The following is a 22,477-nucleotide window of genomic DNA, read 5'->3' on the forward strand; positions in this document are numbered from 1 at the left end:
TTTCAACTCATTCGTGCCAGCTGAAGGAGGAACGGCGCTTTCCGGCCGAACGGGGCCTCTGCCCCTCCCTGTCACGCTCAAACTTCCCACTTTCCAAGTATGCCAGGCCCCAGCGCCACCCTCTTGCGTCTTTCCGCGCGGGTCTGACTTTTTCGCCAGTCCCGGCCTACTCGATTACGTAAATTCTCCCCAAAGGATTCCCAAACTGGGCACTCCATACAGAACCTGCTCAGCTCCAGCTCGGCTCAGAGATTGACAGTCCGCGGGAGCCGGGGAGGGGCGTAGAAAGAGCGCGGAGCTTCCCGGCCCCTTCCCTCCTCGCCAAGCCCCGCCCCTTCCCTCCGCCGTGCAGGAGCCCGGCCCCTTCCAAAACCCGGAGAGGTGGATCGTGCGGGCCGCATTTCGGCCTTGTCCGTAGCCGGCCCGGCCCAGCGCCTGAAAGGGTGAGCCGGCCCGGAGAGGAAGCAGATGCGGCATCCGGTCCGCGCGGGTGAGGAACCGGGGCAAGAGGCCGCCGCAGCAGAGTGGGCCCCCCAAATCAGTTTCCCTTTCCACCCTTGCAGAGCGGAGTCCGGGCCTCCGTCCGGAACCCGACGCCCCACCCGTCGCGTTTCCTAGCAGCGCCGTGACGTACGCGCGCCTCCGGGTGCGCGGCCGCCGGGTGTAGGTGGGAGGCGACGCCTGTGGGGAGGGTCTGGGAACGCGCCAGGGTGCGGGGGGCGTTGGCGAGAACTGGAGGCCTCGAGGCTGCCCGCCCTTCCCGAGCCGGTTCGATTTCGTCATTTGAAGACTTCGTATTCTGAGCTATTCCTTGTTCGCTTAGAGCTGTCCCCACCCACCCCTTTACTCCAGAGAGTTAGGATGTTCATTCTGGACCCTCATTGCGTTTTATTCTCCCCCTACCCCGGCCCGGAAAATGGAATCTGGCAATTTATGCCAATAATTTTTTTTTAGAAAAATATTAGTATGTTTGATAGTCCTTAAATTAATTAAAAGTGATCTTTCCCAATTACTGTAATTTTACAAACATAATTTGTAAGCTCTTTTTGTAAAAAATAGCTTGTGTTCTGGAGCCAGAATGCTGGGCCTCAGGCATTTTACGTGTGATAAACTTCATCTCTAGGTGGCTGAGTTTATGTGTAAAATGTGTTTATATATATGAATATTTATATGCACGTTGATATATTTTATTATACTATATCGTGTTATGTAATTTTTGCAATATGGTATATAAAATATAATATATATAATATGTACACTAACCTACTTTACGCACTAACCTACTTTACACACTAACCTACTTTACATGATTGTGAAGATTAGGTGAGGCACTAAACACTGGTACAAAATAAGCAGTGCATAAATGTTACTTAAAAATAACAACATTTTTCTCTATGGTTTGTGGTTTTGATTTTAAAGATTCTAATTGTGAAGTATCCCTTCAGTTTTCTTTGTGAAAATATTGAAGAAGTATTTACTTTAGAATTTCTATAATATCTGAATCAAAATGCAAGTAATCAATGAATAGAAGTAAACTCGGCACACCAGGGCTAGGTTGAGCAATGTGTGCAGTATTTCTACTGCTCATGTGTGTAAAGAAAAGACTGTTTTTTGTTTTTGTTTTTAACCAGAAGAAACTGATAAATGGAAGAAAAGCTAGGTGTGAAGTAATGCCATGTCATCTTCACTATTCCCTTGAGGTAAAACCTTGGGACACATAATCATGTGGTACTTTATACGTAAACTGAATTGAGGGTAAAATATTTCTTACCCTTTTCTCAACAGAATATTGAAGGATGTTTGTTCCAAGATCTCTCAAAATCAAGAGGAATGCTAATGATGACATCAAAAGTTGTGTTGCTAAGAAAATTAAGCCAGAAGCCGAAGACCTTCATTTGGACAAAGGCAGAGATGTTGATGCTTTAGTTTCAAAAGAAACCACTGCACCAGACAGGCCCAGAAGCGAATCAGGCTCCTTTCCCAGTCCTGCTGGCCAGTTGGCTGAGGCAGGCTTGGTAGGACCTGAACAGGGTGCTGAAGAGCCTGTGAAGTCATTTTCTAAAACACAGCGCTGGGCAGAACCTGGGGAGCCTGTCTGTGTTGTCTGTGGCCGTTATGGAGAGTATATCTGTGATAAGACAGATGAAGATGTGTGTAGCTTAGAGTGTAAAGCGAAACATCTTCTCCAGGTTAAGGAAAAGGATGAGAAATTAAAACTGAGTAGTCGGCAGAAAGCTGGTTCTGAGCCAGAGCCTTCTCCACTTGATGATGTTTATGTCTACAAAGAACACCCCTTTATTTTGAACCTTCAGGAGGACCAGATTGAAAATCTTAAACAGCAGCTAGGAATTTTAGTTCAAGGGCAAGAAGTCACAAGGCCCATTATTGACTTTGAACATTGTGGTTTCCCTGAGGCCTTAAATAACAACTTGAAGAAATCGGGCTATGAAGTGCCAACCCCCATCCAAATGCAGATGATTCCAGTGGGTCTTCTGGGGAGAGACATTCTGGCCAGTGCAGATACTGGCTCAGGAAAAACAGCTGCTTTTCTTCTTCCTGTTATCATCCGAGCTTTATTTGAGGTATTTATAGAGTTTGCATGTATTATTATTAAAAATAATGACATATTTGCCGTTTCATCCTTTTTAATTTTTTTTTTATGTTTCATTCTTAACCATTTTAAAAATGCAAGTTGAAACTAGGTATTTATAATTTTAGCCACTGGAGCGCCTCCTGATTTTGCTTCTTATAGTTCATATGCAAAACATAATTTTAGAGAATTTTTCCATTTTAAATTGAATCAAAGATCTCTGTATTGAAGGTCTAAAAAATTATTTACAAAACCTATATTTTCAGCAGATTATCTCTTAATAGAATAAGCTTTTGATCTCGTGGAAAAAATTCTGCTGATTACATGAGCTGCAGTTTATGTGTCACTTAAGCCTCCTTGGATTTTGTATTTTTTTTTTTTTTAAAGAGAGAGGAGAGGGAGGGGGAGAGAGAGAGAATTTTTTAGTTTTCGGCAGACACAACATCTTTGTTTGTATGTGGTGCTGAGGATCGAACCCGGGCCGCACGCATGCCAGGCAAGCACGCTACCGCTTGAGCCACATCCCCAGCCCTGGATTTTGTATTTTGAAGGAACTGCTGTCTATCAAAGTTGCAACCCTGTTGTATAATACGAGTTTCAAAATATACCCTTAAATATGATCCATGGTCCATCCTGAAATAGTACCACCTTATCTTGCTTGTTAGCTTACAGTGTATAAAGAACTTTCACAGATAATTTACTTGACAAACATTTTGAGTAATGATTCCAAATACAGTGAATATCCTTTATCTGAAATGCTAGGGACCAGAAGTGATTAAAAGTTTTGCTGATTTTGAAACATTTTCATAGATATTACAGGTTGACCATCCCTAATTAAAAAATCCAAAATACAAAATGCTCCAAAATCTGAAACTTTTGAACATCATGTTGGTGCTTAAAATGTTTTGGATTTCAGGTTTTCAGATTGGGGATGCTTGACCTATACTGATGAGCTTGTGAGCTCTGACGTATGGCAGGGAAGGAAAAGAGTGAAAAATATGGGCCAAAGAAAGGAAAAGGAGAAATATTTGGAAATCTAAAGAGTGGTAGGGAACAATAGGAGAAAATATAGGTCAAAATACTAGAGGACCAAAATAGAACTAGAAGGCAGAAAATAAGATGTGGATATACACATATATAAAAAATAAAAGTTTTTTTTTTTTTTTTTTTTTTTTGCACAATGGAAGAATCTACAAGAGAGCTGAGAGGGAAAGATAATAGGTAGAATGCCAAATTTCAACAGTATCTTCCTGGTGACTATTGGGTTTTCTCTATAGAGAAGGCTGGCTAAAGATTGCAGGATCCAGTTAACAAGGAACAATCCCTCAGTTTTCCCACTTTGGTGACAATGAACACCTCTCCCTTCCCCCAGTTTTGATCTTTAATTGTGTATCTGTATTATATAAGAAATGGATTCAATTTATGATGGTCATTGGAGGCAAAACCTGCATGCAATGATCAGAAGGCAGGAGAGCTTGTATCTCTTGGGCTGATGGAAACAGAAGGGAAATGTTCCTGAAATCACTGTGGTGATTTTTTTCCATATCAGCAGGAATTAATTGCTAGTGTTTCTGACTTGCCTTTCTTGTCTTTGCAGAGAAAAACTCCATCTGCACTTGTTCTTACACCAACGAGAGAGTTAGCCATTCAGATAGAGAGACAAGCTAAAGAACTGATGAGTGGTCTGCCACGAATGAAGACTGTGCTTCTTGTAGGGGGCTTGCCTTTACCTCCACAACTTTATCGCTTGCGACAACATGTGAAGGTAAGCATCCATTTGATATAATGTCTTTGAAAAAGTTTTATAAGAGATATAGGAGCTAATAGTTGGGGTTTTTTCCCCCTTGAGGAGTAAGTGTGGTTTTATGTAGCTTTAAAATTCTTGTTTAAGACTAAATATTTTTTTAAAGTTCATTTTATATAGGAGAGAAGCACAGTTTATTGAGTGCCTGTTGTATGCCAAATGCTGCTGGATATTTTCACATAGGTTATTCCATTTAACCATCACATTTGCTCTGGATATAGGTTGGTATATCCCATCTTTTATGGTTGAGAAGGTGAAAGATCCATAGTCAATAAATTATAGTCGCTAGAATTGAAGGCTTAATTTATCTGACTCTATTCCTTCCTTAGTTATGCTATTATGTTATAATCTATATATTCTGAGATACAAAAGTATGTAAAAGCAGTGTGGTCTAGTTATAGCTTTGGAAATTAGGTAGTAATATGGCTGTAGATAAATTACTTAACTTCCCCAAGCCTCACTTTTCTTGAGTTTGAATAGAGGTGAAGATACCTGCCTTTAAAGTAAAAATTTTAATGAAAGGATTGGCACATATGCTGACCACAGTGGACGGTAGCCTTAGTGCAGGGACTGGGTCCTGGAGGCTCCCTGCTCTTCTGAGCATCAATTGTTCAATTTTGAAGGTAATTATAGAGCTCCTCGAATCCCAGGGGAGGAACTGAGATACCGGGGAGACAGTGGGAGCACTGTTAGAGGAAGCATCAACAGTTACTTATCCACTGGCATGAAGCTCTGCAGTATTCAGGGACTTCTATAGCCTTTCTTATATGAATGTTGTGAAGATAAAATGAAGTGTATTTGATAGATTTAAAACATGTGCCAGGCGTGGTGGCACACACCTGTAATCCCAGTGGCTCGGGAGGCTGAGATGGATTGTGGGTTCAAAGCCAGCCTCAGCAAAGAGCAAGGCGCTAAGCAACTCAGTGAGCCCCTGATTAAATAAAATACAAAATAGGGCTGGGAATGTGGTTCAGTGGTCGAGTGCCCCTGTGTTCAATCCCTGGTACCAAAAAAAAAAAAATGTAAAATATAATTGTAAGACATTACAGATTAATAATGGGACATTGGATCAATGATTTTTTAGCATGGACCTTCAATATATAAAACAGATAAATATTTTTTTATTAATATAAAATTATAAGTTTAACAATGTATTTTATAAAGTAAACATTAAAAATATTTTGATTGGGGCTGGGTTTGTGGCTCAGTGGTAGAGTGCTGGCCTTGCAATGCATGAGGCACTGGGTTCGATCCTCAGCACCACATAAATGTAAAATAAATACATTGTGTTCACCTAAAACTAAAAAATAAATTATTTAAAAAATATTTTGATGGACATAAATTTGAAATTGGGTTATTATAATTCACATCAGCCTCTGAATTAAATTTATTTTTGTTGCATAGAATATAATAGGTATGTAGGTGCAAATTCTAAACAGCTTTTAAGTAACTAATCTTGCGTTCTCATTCTTAAAATAAATAATTTAATGCATTGGTAGTAATCTCCAGCTTGCAGCATGTAGTAGCTCATTTGGTTGGGTACAGTGTTTTCACTGTATTTCACTTATTTTTAAGTCTCAAACTTAAAAAAAGGTGGCCAGTACACTATACAAACCTCGGTTCCCCCAAGCTTCTTGGAAGTACATTGTTAATTTGATGCCCCATGTATCTTACAGTATCATTCCTACAAAGACATTATCCTGTATAACCACAATGCAATTATAGAATCAGGAAATTAACATTGATATTAGAATACATCAGGAATTGGCATTGATAATCATCTATACCTTAGACTCTTATTTTTATAATTGTCCCATTTTTTAATAGCACAAAAATCCCATTCAAAATCAAATTGCATTTAGTTGTCATGTCTCTGTCATCTCCTTCAGTTTAGAACAGTTCCTCAGTCTTTTTGGTTTTGACATGATCTTACCATTTCTAAGATTTACAGTCTGCTTACTTTAAAGAATATCCCTTAATTGATTAGATTCAGCATACCTTTGATAGAAATTTTACAGAAGAGATGCTTTGATTTTTTTTAATTGCATCCATTTAGGTGGCAGATTTCAGTCTGTCTTTTCTGGGTGATAGTATCTGTTAAGTAAATGTAAGGGCTGGGATTGCACTCGTCTACACGTAGGAGGCCCTGGGTTCCATCCTCAGCACCACATAAAAATAAATAAATAAAATAAAGATTAAAAAAAAGCAACTTAAAGTTTCCCTTTTTTTCTTTGTTATTAGTAAATATTTTGGGAGGAGTACTTAGATATATGTAAATTTGTTTCACCAAACTTTTATTTTATTCATTTATTTTATTTATACCAGTATGGACTCATCATTTCCTATTTTATTCAGAAGTTTATAATCTATTATGGTCATTATTTGTTTGTTATTCCACTTGTCGCTGATTTGACCAGTAGAAGTACCTTCAAGTTGTTTTCTGTGCCCTTTAATGATATCCCCATGATTCTGTGCTTGCCTTATTCTTCCCTCACACAGCATGGCATGTCTTTCCAAAGACCCTGGCTCCTTTGGTGGAGAATTGTATTTAGAAATCAAGATTGAGTTCTCCCCATGCTCATTGTGTTTGGGCTATTACTGCTTTTAGGACCTTGTAGTAAATAGATCTGGGGGATAAATATAAGTGTGTGTTTTTCTGTGTGTAGTTATTGGAGACTATGAGATAATGAGTTCATGTTAATAGTTACAGTTCTAATTCAACACAACAGGAATTCATTTAAGTTTCTTTTTTTTGTTTGTTTCCATATTTGTAATTCTTACAGGGGAAACCAGCCACTCACTTTTTTTGTTTTTTAATTTTTTAGTTGTAGATGAACACATGGTATAGTTATTTATTTTTATGTGATACTGAAGATAGAACCCAGTGCCTCATGCATGCGAGGCAAGTGCTTTACCACTGAGCTACAGCCCCAGCCCACTTTTCTTTATTTAGTTATTGATTTGACCTGTCCTACCACACACACTGTCCCCTCCCACACGGTGATGCTTCCTCACTAGGTTCCACTCCACTTCCACCCCTCAGGCTCTAGCCCTCTTCTGCTCCTGCTGCCACTCCTACCTCTCCCACCAGCCTGTGTGCATTCCCCAGTGCTCTCTGAGAAAAAAACACTGAAACATTTTTCAAGACCTAGGGCAAAATAAAGACCCTTTTAGATAAACAAAACTGCAAGAGTTATTACCATCTGAAGGAGCTTTCAAACTGAGATATTCTACAGATAAATAATTCTAGAAAGAAAGGTGTGGCATAGGTAAATACTGGCCAAAATTGGATGGTGTTAAAGCATTTATCCTTGACTATTCAGGAAAATAATATAAAAGTTTTAATTATCTTAATATTTTATTAAATTATATATTTGTTAAAATGCAAGGGAAGACACTGCAAAAATGAAAAAAGAATTTATAACCTCAAACCAGCAGATAGGAAGAAGAGAATAGAAGAAGTAAACTCAACTCGAAATAACTAAAATTGATTTGAATATTTGTGATGTTTCTGAGGTACCTAAGCAGAACTTTATAGTTCTAGGACACAGATCCTTAAAACCCTGAAATTTTATCATCCTCAGTGCTTTTTACCATTCTGTTGTTATATATTTGAAAAGTGGAATACAATTAAATTTATTAGATCATGTGTAATTCTACTTTTGTACCAGGCACTCTCATTTAATTGTCACAATAATTATTATCATTTTCATTTTCTGGGTGAGAGAACAGATACACCATTATTAAATACTAAAGAGTAGGGTTGTTGCTGAAGTTTTACTAAAGAGCCCCTACTTTTAGCTACTACTTTAAGTAATATATTATAAAACTCTTAAGAGCCTTGAATAAACATAGAAATCATTGTACCCAGCATTTTAACTATAAAAGAAATAATGGTGGCACACCTCTGTAATCCCAGCAGCTCAGAAGACTGAGGCAGGAGGGTTGAAAGTTCAAGCCAGCCTCAGCAACTGAGCAAAGCCCTAGGTAATTTAGCAAGACCCTGTCTCAAAACAAAAAATGAAAAGGGCTGGTGATGTGGTTCAGTAGTTAAGTTCAATCCCTGGTACCCAGAAAAAAAGGAGGAAAAAAAAAAAGAGGAAAGAAATAATAGGCCCAAAGAGGTTAAGGAATTTGCATTTATTCAGAGGTTAAGGAATTTGCATTTATTCACAGAGCCAACTAGCTGTCAGCCAGCCTACAAGCCCCTTTCTTGTCCTTACCAATCCTCAAGCCTCACTTTCCATTACACACCTCCCTTACCAGCTGTAGGCCTCAGTGGTCTCCCAGTCTCAGAAATTGTATAGATGCTTTCTTTCTGCCTGGACCACTCACCTTGCAGACTACCACTGATTCTGTAGTTTGAGCTCAAGTTTAAGGTAGGACTGACAACAGATACCTCCATTTATTGTATACCTTACAAAAAAAACAATCAAGGCTTGCTGTGGGAGAAAATGCCTGTTTTTTGAGGAACAGCTCTGCATATTTATAGATCCGGGGGTGGTTTGACAGTTGGCATGGGGTGCTTTTTGATTGGTGGGTAAGGATCAGGTGAGCCAGCAGGGCTAGTCTGATTGGTGGGTAAGGATCAGGTGAGCCAGCAGGGCTCACCATTGGACGGCAGGATCATGTGAGCCAGCTCAGCCATTGGACGGCAGGATCATGTGAGCCAGCAGGGCTCACTGTTGGACAGCTCTTCTTGGGGGATGGGGAAGTTAGTCTTTGGAGCCAGGGCAACTCCCAACACCATACTTATCTCATTAGCATTTTTTGTTTCTTCGTTTATATTCCATGTTTTCTGAGAATAGAAACTATGTCTGACTTCTCTACCAATGAATTCTGAGTACTTAGCAAGTGTCTGGCACATATTAGTCACTCAATAAAAATAGAATAAATGAGTAAATGTTGTCTAATTCTTAAATTTGTTTTTTCTCTTTTATTCAGGTTATCATAGCAACCCCTGGGCGACTTCTGGATATAATAAAACAGAACTCTGTAGCACTTGGTGGAATAAAAATTGTAGTAGTAGATGAGGTAAGTAGTGGTGTTTAAAAATATTAGTCACATAATTTTGTATAACTCATAAATTATGTTATAAATTAATAAAGTATGTTATAGTTATAAAATTCCATTGTATATGTAGGGCATTTTCTCCACAGAGAAAAAAATTCCATGACTTTTAAAAAATTACAGTAGTGGTACTTAAGCTATTTCCTATGTAGAGCTATCGCTAAAATTAAACCAGAACTGTCTTTTCCTAATTGACAGGAAACATAAGTTCAACTGGTACTATCTTCTTAGTGATAAATTTTTTAAACATTTGATGCTTCATATCATTTGTCTGCAAAAGTAGGGGAATCAGTGACATATAATTATTACCAGGAATTGTGGAGGAGGTAGCTAAATAATTCTTAGTTGGGTGACCTTTTTTCTTTCTTTTTTTCTGTGTGGTCATAGGCACTCGTGGTTATGATTTTCATTGTTAGTATACCATTATAGGCATTTTATATTTTGGGCTTCTATAAGAAGGTAAAGTAAGTGCATTATTATTATAAATATTATGTCATATTTCATCATACACACAAGCATGAGAATACAGAACCATGTACCAGCCCACACTGGGTATATTCCATTCCTGCTTGCAGGGCATGTGTAACTTCACACAGGTCCCACCAGAAGTGATAGAGTAGAGTTTTGATGTTACCCAGGAATGATAGAAATGTGGAATGCCAGATGTTGATCAGTGATAGCATCCTGGTATGCCTTCTAAATCCAAGTAAGTAACAGTGGGGTACTGGAGGATGTGGAAAGAAATGTAGCAAAGACTCTGAAGACCAAGGTTTAGACATTTGCACCACATCCTATGAAACTTTGTAAGTTACTTAATCTTCTAGAGCAGTGGCCAGAATGAAGAATGGTTGCAGAGATGTCTCATAGTGCCGCAGTCTGGCTGGGCACAAAATCACGAGCCACCACACACCTTGTAGATTCAAACAGCAACTCTTTATTCTTGAACTATCACTGGCACTTTACACACACATTCTGGGGAAATTCACGTTCTGGGCCAAATCCACGTTCTGGGCAAAATCCCAAATACTCTCTGAATCCCGTGAGAACTCAACGGGAACTCAAGGAGCGGGTGCGCCTGAAGCAGCAGGATACTCCCTAATCCCAGCAGGATACACCCTAAACCTGGATCCGCCCTGGTCCTTGAGCAAGGTCACCTTACATGCAATGTCACTGCAAATGACCTGGGTCAATATGGAGAGTCCTTCCTCTAAGCAACATTGGGTAGGCTGACAAATTGCCATGTGTCATTCCTACTTGGCAATGGCTCTCAGCATCATAGACTAAAAAGTCCTAAAGAATGTAAGATTATATTATTCAATAGTTTAAAATATCTGCTAAGTCAGCATTTTCCTGCTATTGTCTGTTTGTGGAACTCATTTATTGCATGTGATCATCAGATTTAAACTGCCCATAAGACTACATTTCCATTTGTTGTTAAACTCATGTTCCAAAGTTCTCCATATCATTGGAGCCTGAGAAAAGATTCTTTTTTTTTTTTTTTTTTGGTACTAAGGGTTGAACTCAGGGGCACTCAACCAGTGAGCCACATCCCCACCCTATTTTATATTTTATTTAGAGACAGTGTCTCATTGAGTTGCTTAGTGCCTCACTTTTGCTGAGGCTGGCTTTGAACTTGCAATCCTGCTGCCTCAGCCCCCTGAGTTGCTGGGATTACAAGCGTGCGCCACCGCACCTGGCTGAGAAAAGATTCTTGTATGGAATTTAGTTATGTTCCATTCATTCTCAGTTCTCTTCAGAGCATTTTCATTTCCTTTGGTTAATAAGATTTCATCCATTAATGTAAAAGAAGTACCTGTTCAGCAAGTACCTGCACTGAGTGCCTGTCACATGCAACCCCTGTCCCAGCTCCTGGATAAGTTTGATAGGAGTTATAGAGTTTTGAATACCTGCTGAAATCTTATTGAAGAACGAAAGGCAAGAACATTATCCTATCTGCCAAGATAACAATAGTACTCAAATGGATGAGATAGGGCAGGGTTTGCAAATGCTTTCTGTAAAATACCAGATAGTAAATATTGTAGGCTTTGGGGGCCATCGTGGTCTCTGTCGCGGCTAGTCCATACACATATACAGCATGACAGTGACTGTGTGTGTGTGTGCTGGGGATTGAACCCATTCCAGGCAAGTGCTTTACCACTGAGCTGTGTCCTTAGCCCCTGCAAAACTTTATTTACAAAAACTGGTAACAGTTGGACTTTATCCTGAGGGCCTTCATTTGCCACTGATAAAAGCTGTTGGTAAAATAATAGGACTGTATATAGTTTGCCCATTGTCCAGGACAAATAAGATCAGAAGGAGAAATGAGAGTAAACCCATTGGCACTGTAAAACATGGCTTCTTAGAGGTAATGGCATTTAGCCTGGGCCTCAAAAGGGGGAACATGATTCAGAAAATAAAGGATATATCAAATATTCCAAGTGAAGAGACAGTGCTAGAAAGTCCAACTACCTGTGTGGAGGAAAAAGGAAAGAGACCAATCAGCTTGAGGAATTCTTCCCAAGAAACAATAGGAAGTAAAGTTGGGTGGTTAGGGTGGAGTCAAATTATAGAGGACCCTAAAAGGGAGTCAGAGGAATTTGGATTTCATGTGGGAGACAATGAGGCTTTCTAAATTATTGAGTTGGGGCATAATATGTTGAAAGTGGTGGTTTAGGAAGGTTACTCTGCTTCTCTGTTCAAGAGAAATTAAAGAAGAAAGAATCTGAGACAGAGCAGCCAGCAATCCAGACAAGGGGTGAAGGGGTCAGGGACAGGGTGGAGGCAGTAGGACTGAAGGGTTAAATGAGAGTACTATAATTGTTTATGAGTCTCCTGATGACTTAATATGAGAGCAGCAGAAGAAGGCAGTGACAGAGGTGACTCCATAAATTATAAGTTGTGCCTTTAACTTTAGAAAAGGGTACGTGGGTAACTGCTGGGTTTGGGTGATACTATTTAAGTTTGGCTTGAGAATGTTGAATTTTGTGTGGATGATGGACTAAGTGAAACTGTATGTGTAAGAAGCGTGCACTAGAATTCACTTGACATGATGGTTTCTCTAAGAGAGGGAGCTTGGAGAGACATGGCTTGGTTGTTTGGAAGACAAAGCAGTAAACAGAGTAATCTGAGACCAGAGAGGAGCTGAGAATGAATGCTGTCCTTGAAGGAGAGAAGCCACTGTTTCAAGAGAAGGGTTAGGACACAGGAATGACCAGGGGTGAAAACCAAGATAATCCCTTTGAAATTTAAAAACTCTGCTCTGTTGCCTTTCTGTGTCTCCAGTGAGACCTTTCCTTTGGACTAGAATTTTCTCCTGACACATTTATCTTCTGTGAGTGTCTGTGGCTCTGAAACCACCCCTCACTCTCCCAGGCAGGCTTTAGACTTTCTTTCCTGTCTGCTCTGTTGAACTGTACACAGAACTTGTTATTTTTCTTACACTGTGTTCTCAGCCGTATCCCAGTAATTAAGCATGGTATTTACCCAAGTTTCCCTAATGATAGGAATCACCTGGCATGCTTGGTGAATATAATACAAGATCAGACTCTCACTTGATATTCTGATTCAGTAGTTCTAAGTTGGAGCCTAGGAATCTTTAAAAACTCACTCCAGGTGATTTTTACCTTCAGAGAGGTTTAGGACACACTGACTAGTAAGTTACCTGACATGTAGTTAGGTGCTTGTTTGGTCTTAGAATTAAGGAATGCTCATTTATTAATGAAATGCATTTTTAGGGCTTTTGATGTGCTGTATACTACTTTTGGCTTTGAGTCTACAGTGGAAAGTACTACAGATGAGTGTTCTGCCTCATGGGGCTGTGGCAGTTGTACCCACCCAAAGTAATGTGACAGAGACAACTGGTGGGCTACCTTAGATTGGTAGTTCAGAGCTCTCTGGGAAGGTGACTTATGCTGAAATCTGAATGAGAAGGAACCAGCCATGTGGAGGTCCATGTGGAGGGAAGACTGTTTTAGACAGGACAGCCATTGCACATGCACTGACATGAGGCTGGTGTGGGTTATTTGGGGGCAGAAAGAAGGCTGGTGTAGCGGGATCAAGGACAATAAGGGATAGTGGTGGGAGATAAAGTTAGAGAAGTATACAGCATGAGGGCTTGTAGGACTTCAAGGCCCTGGTGAGAGGCTGGATTTTACTCTAAGTGTGATGGGAAACTACTAGCAGGTTTGAGTAGAGCAGTGATAAGATCTGATTTGTATTCTTGAAGAAGCCTTCTGGTTGCTTGAGGAGAATGCGTCATGGAGGGAAGATGACAGGAATAGGAGCAGCACCTCCAGTGTGAGCTGGAGAAAAGTGACCGCACTGGGATGTGTTAGTGTGTTAACAGCATTGTTACTGAGGAGGTGATTAATGAAGAGGAGATGAGGTAGGGACTTCTGATGATGTCATTTCACCAGATGTGTACTGGAATAGGGAGGAAATAAAACATTCTGTTATGAATATGTTAAATTTGAGGGGCCTGTTTGATCCAAGTGGAGATGTTAAGTTGGCAGTTGTTTGCTGAGAAGCAGTTGTGACCAGAGATAAGATTTGGGGACTCTGATGTGTATATGGTATTCAGAGCCATGGAACATGTTAGTGTTATCTAGGGAGAATACAGATGAGGAAGCAAAGGAGTCCCGCGACGCAGCCCATGAGGCTTTCCAGGTACAGAGGTGGTCCAACGTACAGAGACCAGGCAGAAAAGAAGGAGTCTGAAAAAAAGAGTAGCCACTAGGGAGGAGAAAATCCATGAGGGAAGAATGTAAGTATTTGAAGGAGATGGTGGTAATTATGTTATGGGTAATTTAAATACGTATTTCAAGTGTATGAATTTTGTCAGTTTGGGTTGACATATCTGTTTCCCTGTTAGACATAAGTTCTTTGGAAGTGGGGTCTCTGTGTGCCTTGACCACCTGACAACCAGCATTTCAGCTTCATATTTATAATGCAGGTTCTAAAGCCAGATTGCCACTGTCCCTTAATAACTTGTTATTATTCTGTATGATATACCTGTTTCCTCATCTGTAAAATGGGGGTCATAACAATGCTTACCTCACAGGATTATTATGAGGATATGTATGGCACTTGGAAAGGTCCTTGGCACATAGTAAATGCTCAGTTCATATGAATTCTGAACCACAGTTAGCTACTCAGTAATGATTTGACCATTAAATGTTTATCCCTAGGACCGTGAATAGAGGTAGAAGTCACATTCTCACACATTAAGGAAGTCACGAGTAATGAAGAAATGTAAGCAATATCAAAAACATTTTTCAGAAAAGTTGGGCAAAGTTTGTTTTACAATTAGGGAACACTTGTGTCAACCTCTTTTTCTCATCTCTTATACCGTTTACCACTTACTATTGCATTTCTGAGTAGCTTTGTTTTAAGTGGTTCTAATGTTTATAACACCTTATATTTATGTAGTACTTTTATTTTGAAGAATTTTTTTACAAGTATGTTTTTTACATTTTAACCTGATAACATCCCTGTAAAGTAGGAAATGAATTTATAAGTAGAAAACTAAGGTATAAAAAGAGCAAGGTTTGGGGCTGGGGTTGTGGTTCAGTGGTAGAGCGCTTGCCTAGCACATGTGAGGCACTGGGTTCAAACCTCAGCACCACATAAAAATGAAATAAAGATACTGTCTCCACCTACAACTAAAAAATAAATAATAAAAACGAGCAAGGTTTCCCCAATGTCTGATTCATACTTTCAAAATAATGCAATTTAAATGGAGATTCAACACATGAATATTGTATTTGTATAATTATCCTTGCTACTTGTGGTTTTTCTATTCTGGTATTTTTTCTCTGTTTTTGATGGTTTTTAAAAATTTTTGTTTATGCCCATCATGCATTTTGAATGGCAACTATGTTTTATGAGTAATCCATGCACATTGAAGATGAATCGGCAAATGGATGGGGACGGGTGCATATCCCTACCACCTTAGAATAACCATAATTAGTGTAATTTCTTTTCAGATATTTCCTCCTGTGTGTGGTTTGTAAGAGGCCTTGAGAGTTCAGACTTTAATCTGTACACATTGGGAACCCTCAAAGGATTTTAAGCAGGAATGTACTATAATCAGACTGGTATTCTGGATGAGAAGAATAGCCAAGAAGCCAGAAGACTGGTTCACAGAGCAGTGGGGTGGGAGTGGGGAGAGGCATTTCTAGACACACCTCAGAGACTGACTGAAAGTAAGGGAGGAGGTCATGTCTGCATTGTGAATTTAGTTCTTTTTGCTTTGTTGTGTCTACCAAGTTTTCTACAGTGAGCATATTCTATTATTTAAAAAAGTAAAAATAGAGACTCTCTTTGATTTGGGCTCATGGGTAATGACTTCCACCTGGAAGAGAGTAGCTTCAGTGAGGTGAGGGGGTGAGGGTAGTGGGTGGAACAGTGAGTGGAAGTGAGAAAGCAGAGGAATGGAGACAGCGGGTGCAGACAACTTTCAGAGCTGGTAAGAGACAGGCAGAAGGAGTTTAGTTCTAAAGGCCTAGAGGCTGCTTCTCCCAGATAGGAGAGGTGAGTGGCACTTGGGGGGATCATTGAGGGTTGTTTACAGAATGTACTCTGTGTGTGTACACATGTACATTTTCTCAGTATTCCATCATAAACAACAGAAATTTATTTCTCACAGTTCAGAAAACTGAGAAATCCAAGATCAAGGCCCCAGCATATTCCATGTCCAGTAAGGGTCTCTGTCTTAAAGATGGTGCCTTCTTGCTAGGTCCTCACACAGCAGGGGGGAGAGCAGCTCCCTTCAGCCTTGGAACCCTCATGACTTAATTATCTCCTCAAGGTCCCACCTCATAACACTACCACACTGGGGGTAAAACTTGAACATAATAATTTGGGAGGATACCAACATTCAGACCATACAGCCTCAACATTAAAATTTTTTATTTAAAATAATATTTTGTTATAAATAAACTGTATGCTAATGGTAAAAAATAAATAAATAAAAACCTTGCAATAAAATTTAAAAGTGAAATTGCTTCCCCATAAACCCTCTAGGTTTCTCCCTTGTTAACAGTTAACAATTAAGTTTCTTGAGTGTATACACATAAAATATTTTGTAACATGATAGCATTGTATTATCCACAGTGTTCTGTACTTGGCTTTTCCTCCCCTAGAATCATTCCTTATCTAATAAAGGGCTTTCTGATCATTTTTCATGACATCATAATGTTGTTACATCGATTTATCATAATTTACCAAGTCCCCTATTGATGGATACTTAGAATGTGTATACTTTTTGCAATTATTCATAATGCTGTAACAGCAATCTTTGTATGTCGTTGTAAATATTTAGTTGTACAGTTTATAATTGTATGTAAAACTTTCTCTTTTGAGGGCCAGCAATTAGCTTAGCAGTAGAGCACTTGCCTAGTATGTGTAAGACCCTGGGTTCAATCCCCAGCACCACTAAAAAAAAAAAAAAGATTCCCTGTTGATCCTTTGTTTTTGGACATTTTGGTATATTTTCTTGTGTGTTTTTAATTTTTATGTTTTTAATCATATTAGTCTTGTTTAATGTTAAGCAAGACTAACTTCAAAATGCTTTTATTTTAGGCTGATACCATGCTAAAGATGGGCTTTCAACAACAAGTGCTTGACATTTTGGAAAACATTCCAAATGATTGTCAGACCATTTTGGTTTCAGCCACAATTCCAGCTAGCATAGAACAACTGGCTAGCCAGCTTCTGCATAATCCTGTGAGAGTGATCGCAGGAGAAAAGAATCTACCCTGTGCCAATGTGCGCCAGATTATCCTGTGGGTAGAAGACCCAGCCAAGAAGAAAAAACTATTTGAAATCTTAAATGTGAGTAATGAAGCAGTCAACCATGTTTTGTAGATTGTGTTTGCATTTTTCACAGCTCTTAAAGGGAATGATATTTAGATTCAGCTTTTTGAGGAATTTGGTAGATGTTTAATAATGAATTGCTTTATCTGTCAGAATTCTGTGAGGATCAAATAAATTTTTATTTGTGAAAACATGCTATATTGATGCAGGGTGGGTTTGTCTTACCCTTGTTATAGAAAAGTTATTATGTATCAAATTATCATCAAGAATTTTTTTTTTCTGAAAAATTTTAGTATTTCTTGGCTCCTCTGTCCTTGAGAAATTTTTAACTGTTGCTGATTTAAACAGAAATTTGTGAAGTGGATGATATGCACAAGCATAATTACACACACAGCATTGAGTTAAATATGGCTTGTATTGGCTCATGAGCAGCCTTTAGAACTACACTGATTACACTTTAATTTTTTAATATACATTTGCAATATTAATGATTGAAAACTGTGAGGGGTGGAAGACTGGCTTCGGTTTATGCATATTTTAAAGAAAATATTCATTTTAACAGAACATACCTTTTATCTCCTTAATAGTATGTATTTATATATTTATAAACCTTTCAATAATTAGCTTGTACTAATGCTTTCAGAAAAACCTACCATTGTAAATTATGTTATGTGAATAATTTTAAATGTTTTTGATTTTTTCAGGATAAGAAACTCTTTAAGCCTCCAGTGCTGGTATTTGTAGACTGCAGACTAGGAGCAGATCTGTTGAGTGAGGCAGTTCAGAAAGTCACAGGTCTGAAAAGCACATCTATACATTCAGAGAAGTCACAAATGGAAAGGAAAAACATATTGAAGGTTTGACATTAAATACTGGATCTTCTCTTTGCAGTAAATCTGTTGTGCCACACTTTCAAGAGATAACATGTTACCAGCTGGTTTTTAAAGCAGACTTTTTTTAATGACTGTGAGAACATCAGGCAAGCAGTGATCATGAAGTTAATTATTCCTCTTGCTCAGGCTTCTGTGTTTTGGGAACAGTAACCCTGTTCTCTAGGAATTGTACTAAATGGATTACTAAATTAGAATTCAACATTTCTGAAGTCAGGACGCTTTGACCTAGAGCAGAGCAGGTTTACTTCTGAAAAAGATTTGCCTGAATAAATTAATAGAGTCAGTTCCATGGTGTAGGTTTCAGATATGAGAAGACTTGTTTATTGGAAAGACATTGCAAAAATATATTGAAGTAAGTAAGTTTGCCCGCCTGGCGTGCGTGTGGCCCGGGTTCAATCCTCAGCACCACATACAAACAAAGATATTGTGTCCGCCAAAAACTAAAAAATAAATATTAAAAAAAAATTCTCTCTCTAAAAAAAAAAAAAGGTATGAGAATTGCATAAAACCACATAAAATGAATTCTGAATAATAAATTTTGTTGCTGTTTTGGAAAGGGATTACTTGAAGGAGACTATGAAGTTGTGGTGAGCACGGGGGTCCTGGGACGAGGCCTTGACTTGATCAGTGTTAAGCTGGTGGTGAATTTTGACATGCCTTCAAGTATGGATGAGTACGTGCATCAGGTACGAAAGTTCTGTTACCACCGTTTTGTTAATGATCTTTTTGGAGAGGGCATTGTCAGTATGGTGTTATGTTAAAAAAAAAAAAAAAAGGCAGGACAGAAAACTATGTATGTTTGTTCCTAAAACATATATGAATATAAGCCAAATTTTGGTTTCATTAGCTATGTATATGCTTAAAATACATTTTAAAAAAACTGGAGGTAAGTTACATAAAATGTTAGTTTAAAAAATTTAGACATTAAATTTCTTTTTATTTTTCATAGAGCATATTAATGGCTTTTATAATCAGAAAAAGAAAACTGTTTTGAAAGATTGTTTTAAATTGATATATTTGACTAAAATAAAATTGATCCTTTAAAGTATTTGTTTTTTTAGGAATCTTGTCTTCATCTCCTCTTTGTATCCTTACTGGTTCTAGACTTTCACCTTTTAAAATTTCATTCCTTTCCTTTGCTGCCAAAGGTAACAATAGCTTCTCTTTCTAGCAGAAATAGAGCCTTTTCTTAGCGCCACGTTATCTTACTGACTGCTACCTGTCTTCCTTCTCGGGCATCACTTACAAACCTGCCAAATGAAGCCTTTCTCTGATGTTCTTAGAATCACCTTTGAATACCACATTTGCTTGAATCATCCACTGAAATGCTTTTAGTGCCTATAATACATTGTTTCTTTTATTTTTACTTATAATATAGAAGTACTTCTCTTTTTTTAATTTATTTTTTGGCACCACCTCATTTACCTGCACATCAGGGAATTGAATTAATATCCTACAGGAGTTGATTATTCAAGTAATTGAAGTGTATTTTCTTTCAAAAAAAGACTTTCACCAGGCATGGTGGTGCACACCTGTAACCCCAGCTGTTTGGGAGGCTGAGACAGTAGGATCACAAGTTGGAGGCCAGCCTTAGCAATTTAGCGAGGCCCTAAGCAACTTAGTGAGACCCTGTCTCAAAATAAAAAATAAAAAGTTCTGGGGATGTAGGTTAGTGGTAAAGCACACCTGGGTTAAATCCTCAGTAACAAAAAAAAAAAAAGAATTTCATACACACACATGTATATACATATACAAACTTATACACGCATATTTATACATACATATCTACTCACATGTGTATATACACATACATATGTATATAGGAACATGTTTATACCACACATACATAAATGGGACCACATCATACCAACTGTTCTATGCCTTGCTTTCTTTACTAAATATATCTTAGGTATCTTTCCTTATCAGCACACATAATAGGTATAAATGTTAATGTGTATTGAGTGCTTTCTGTATGAGCAGACACTGTTTTCTCTTTAAATGTTCTTATTTAATCTGGCTTGTTCTGTTTTGATAGCTGCAATGTAATATGTTGTGTGTACATACTGTTATTTATTTTAAAAATCTTTTATTGATGAATGAATATTTCTAGTTTATTAAATAATGTTGTTGCAAACATCCATGTTTGTGGTCTTCCGTGACTTGCTTCTTTCACTAAGCATAATGTTTTCAGTGTTCACCCATGTTGTAGTATATATTAGTACATCATTTTTTATTGCCAGGTAATGGTCCACTGTGTCGGTATCACACATTTGTTTATTCATTCATTAGTTGCTGGATGTTTAGCCAAAAGTTTCCACTTTTTGGCTACTATGAATAATGCTTCTGTGAATGTTGATGTACAAGTTTTTGTGTCCACATGTTTTCATTTCTACTGGACTAGTACCTTAGGAATGGGATCACAGGCTCATTTGGTAACTCTATGTTTAACATTTTGAGAACCTGCCAGACTATTGTCCAAAGTGGCTTCATTCATTAGGTGTGGTGGCGCATGCCTGTAATCCAGCAATTTGGGAGGCTGAGACAGGAGGATGGCAAGTTGAGACCAGCCTCAACAACTCTGTGAGACCCTGTCTCAAGATAAAATTTAAAAAGTACGGAGATATAGTTGTACACAATACCTTTATTTTGTTTGTTTATTTTTATGTGGTGCTGAGGATTAAACCTAGGGCATCGCATGTGCTAGGCAAGCACTCTACCGCTGAGCCATAACCCCAGCCCCCCCATTTAAGCTCTTTAGAGGCTTCTTTTACAGTATTAAAAAGGCCTTTTTATATTGGTAGGTAGAAACCATCTATTGATTTGGGCATTAAATATAGACCTTTAAGGCTTACATTTCAATTTAAGAGCAGAAATGATTGTATTTCTCCTTCTTCTGAAGAGTTTCTCGGTACATTTTTATTTTATGTTTGAAGACAAGTAGATTTGGGGTCTTACTGTGGATTTTCATTACAAATATGTGTCCATTTAATTCTGTGAAAGTGAAGAATAACTATGAAAGAATGAATCCACTTAAATCTAACGTATTAGGTATTTAGTATGCAAAAGCAAATAGTTTTTTAAAATATTTATTTTTTAGTTTTAGGTGGGCACAATATCTTTATTTTATTTTTATGTGGTGCTGAAGATTGAACCCAGTGCCTCACGTGTGCTAGGCGAGTGCTCTTGCCACTGAGCCCCAGCCCCAGCCTGGTCCTCTTGTTGTTGATGTAAGGCTTCCAAAATTTTTTTACCTTATCCCACCCACTGTGAGAAATATTTTTATCATTACCTTCTTCCCACCACTACTACCACACACACGGGTATAACTGAAACATGATTTTCACAAACAATACTTACTTGTATTATATGTGATCACTCCAGTTTTTTACTTGGGTTGTTTCTTTAAAAATATTTAAAGAACTGATATTTAAAGGCAGAGACACACAGTTCAAAAACTGCTATCTGAATGAATGTCAATCTTAGCAAATCCTCTTTAAATAATAATCTTCATTTTTCTTTCAAGAGACATTAAGGTTTTATGTGAGCATTTTGAAAATGTCTTTTTTGCATTTTATTTCAGGTTGGAAGAGTGGGGAGATTAGGTCAAAATGGAACAGCAATTACTTTCATCAATAACAATTCAAAAAGACTCTTCTGGGATATTGCAAAAAGAGTAAAGCCCACAGGATCTATCCTTCCTCCACAGTTATTAAATTCCCCCTACCTTCACGACCAGAAGAGAAAGGAACAGCAGAAAGATAAACAGACACAAAACGATGTGGTTACAGGAGCTAATCTCATGGACATTATTAGAAAACATGATAAGAGTAATTCTCAAAAATGATTTGTTATGCCACTTTGAATAAGTTTTGTTGCATATTTTCAGCAGAATTTCTATAAATTATTACTGTGTAATTTGAGTAAACGATAATGTTCATGAAACAGAATCTTTAAGATAGGATTTTTTAACTTAATAAAACATGTAAAGCAATACTGTATTTATTTCCCTTTTTAATTCTCACATTAAAAACAAAGTAAAAAAATGAGTTGTTAAATATCTGGACAAAGTATTTTTTTTTAAATAAATAGTTCTCAGAGCTACTATCAGAACTGGAAACATGCCACAAGCACATTGGGAAAAAATGGTTAGAACTACTCTTAAAAGAGTGTGAAATATGTGTTTTTATTCTTGGTTGTTTTTCTTTCAACCTAGCTAACAATTTTTTAATATACTTAATAATTTGGGCTACTTATCAAAGTCATGTCAAGTTGTATTAATGTTGCTTTGTAGTTTTATGTTTATGT

The 22,477-nt window shown here is 38.0% G+C and overlaps 1 protein-coding gene across 4 annotated transcripts; it reads left to right on the forward strand.

Annotated features, from left to right (window-relative positions):
- Positions 1–334: 334 nt before the first annotated feature.
- On the forward strand, positions 335–22,163 carry Ddx59 (DEAD-box helicase 59). Of its 4 annotated transcripts, XM_046464566.2 has the most exons (9): positions 534–667; positions 1,632–1,700; positions 1,786–2,582; positions 4,188–4,355; positions 9,339–9,428; positions 17,046–17,297; positions 17,984–18,136; positions 18,730–18,858; positions 21,753–22,163. In XM_046464566.2, the coding sequence occupies exons 3-9, from the start codon at positions 1,797–1,799 to the stop codon at positions 22,014–22,016; spliced, it is 1,842 nt and encodes a 613-aa protein (XP_046320522.1). In that variant the 5' UTR covers positions 534–667; positions 1,632–1,700; positions 1,786–1,796; the 3' UTR covers positions 22,017–22,163. The 4 variants fall into 4 exon arrangements, with proteins under 4 accessions (XP_046320514.1, XP_046320532.1, XP_046320522.1 ...); XM_046464558.2 differs by lacking the exons at positions 534–667; positions 1,632–1,700 and adding an exon at positions 335–490; XM_046464576.2 differs by lacking the exon at positions 1,632–1,700 and having other exon boundaries at positions 520–667.
- The last annotated feature ends 314 nt before the right edge of the window (positions 22,164–22,477 follow it).

The sequence above is a fragment of the Marmota monax genome, unplaced genomic scaffold (genome assembly GCF_021218885.2).
Source record: "Marmota monax isolate L192 unplaced genomic scaffold, Marmota_monax_Labrador192_F-V1.1 WCK01_AAM20220418_F8-fsc00099, whole genome shotgun sequence".
Classification (NCBI taxonomy): Eukaryota; Metazoa; Chordata; class Mammalia; order Rodentia; family Sciuridae; genus Marmota; species Marmota monax.

What these genes read in the sequence shown, in the direction of transcription:
- Ddx59 (XM_046464558.2), top strand. Translation starts at nt 1,797, where the DNA reads ATGTTTGTTCCAAGATCTCTCAAAATCAAGAGGAATGCTAATGATGAC. An exon ending in AAATTGTAGTAGTAGATGAG is followed by an intron (nt 9,429 to 17,045) that starts GTAAGTAGTGGT and finishes CTTTTATTTTAG; the next exon opens with GCTGATACCATGCTAAAGAT. An exon ending in AACTATTTGAAATCTTAAAT is followed by an intron (nt 17,298 to 17,983) that starts GTGAGTAATGAA and finishes TGATTTTTTCAG; the next exon opens with GATAAGAAACTCTTTAAGCC.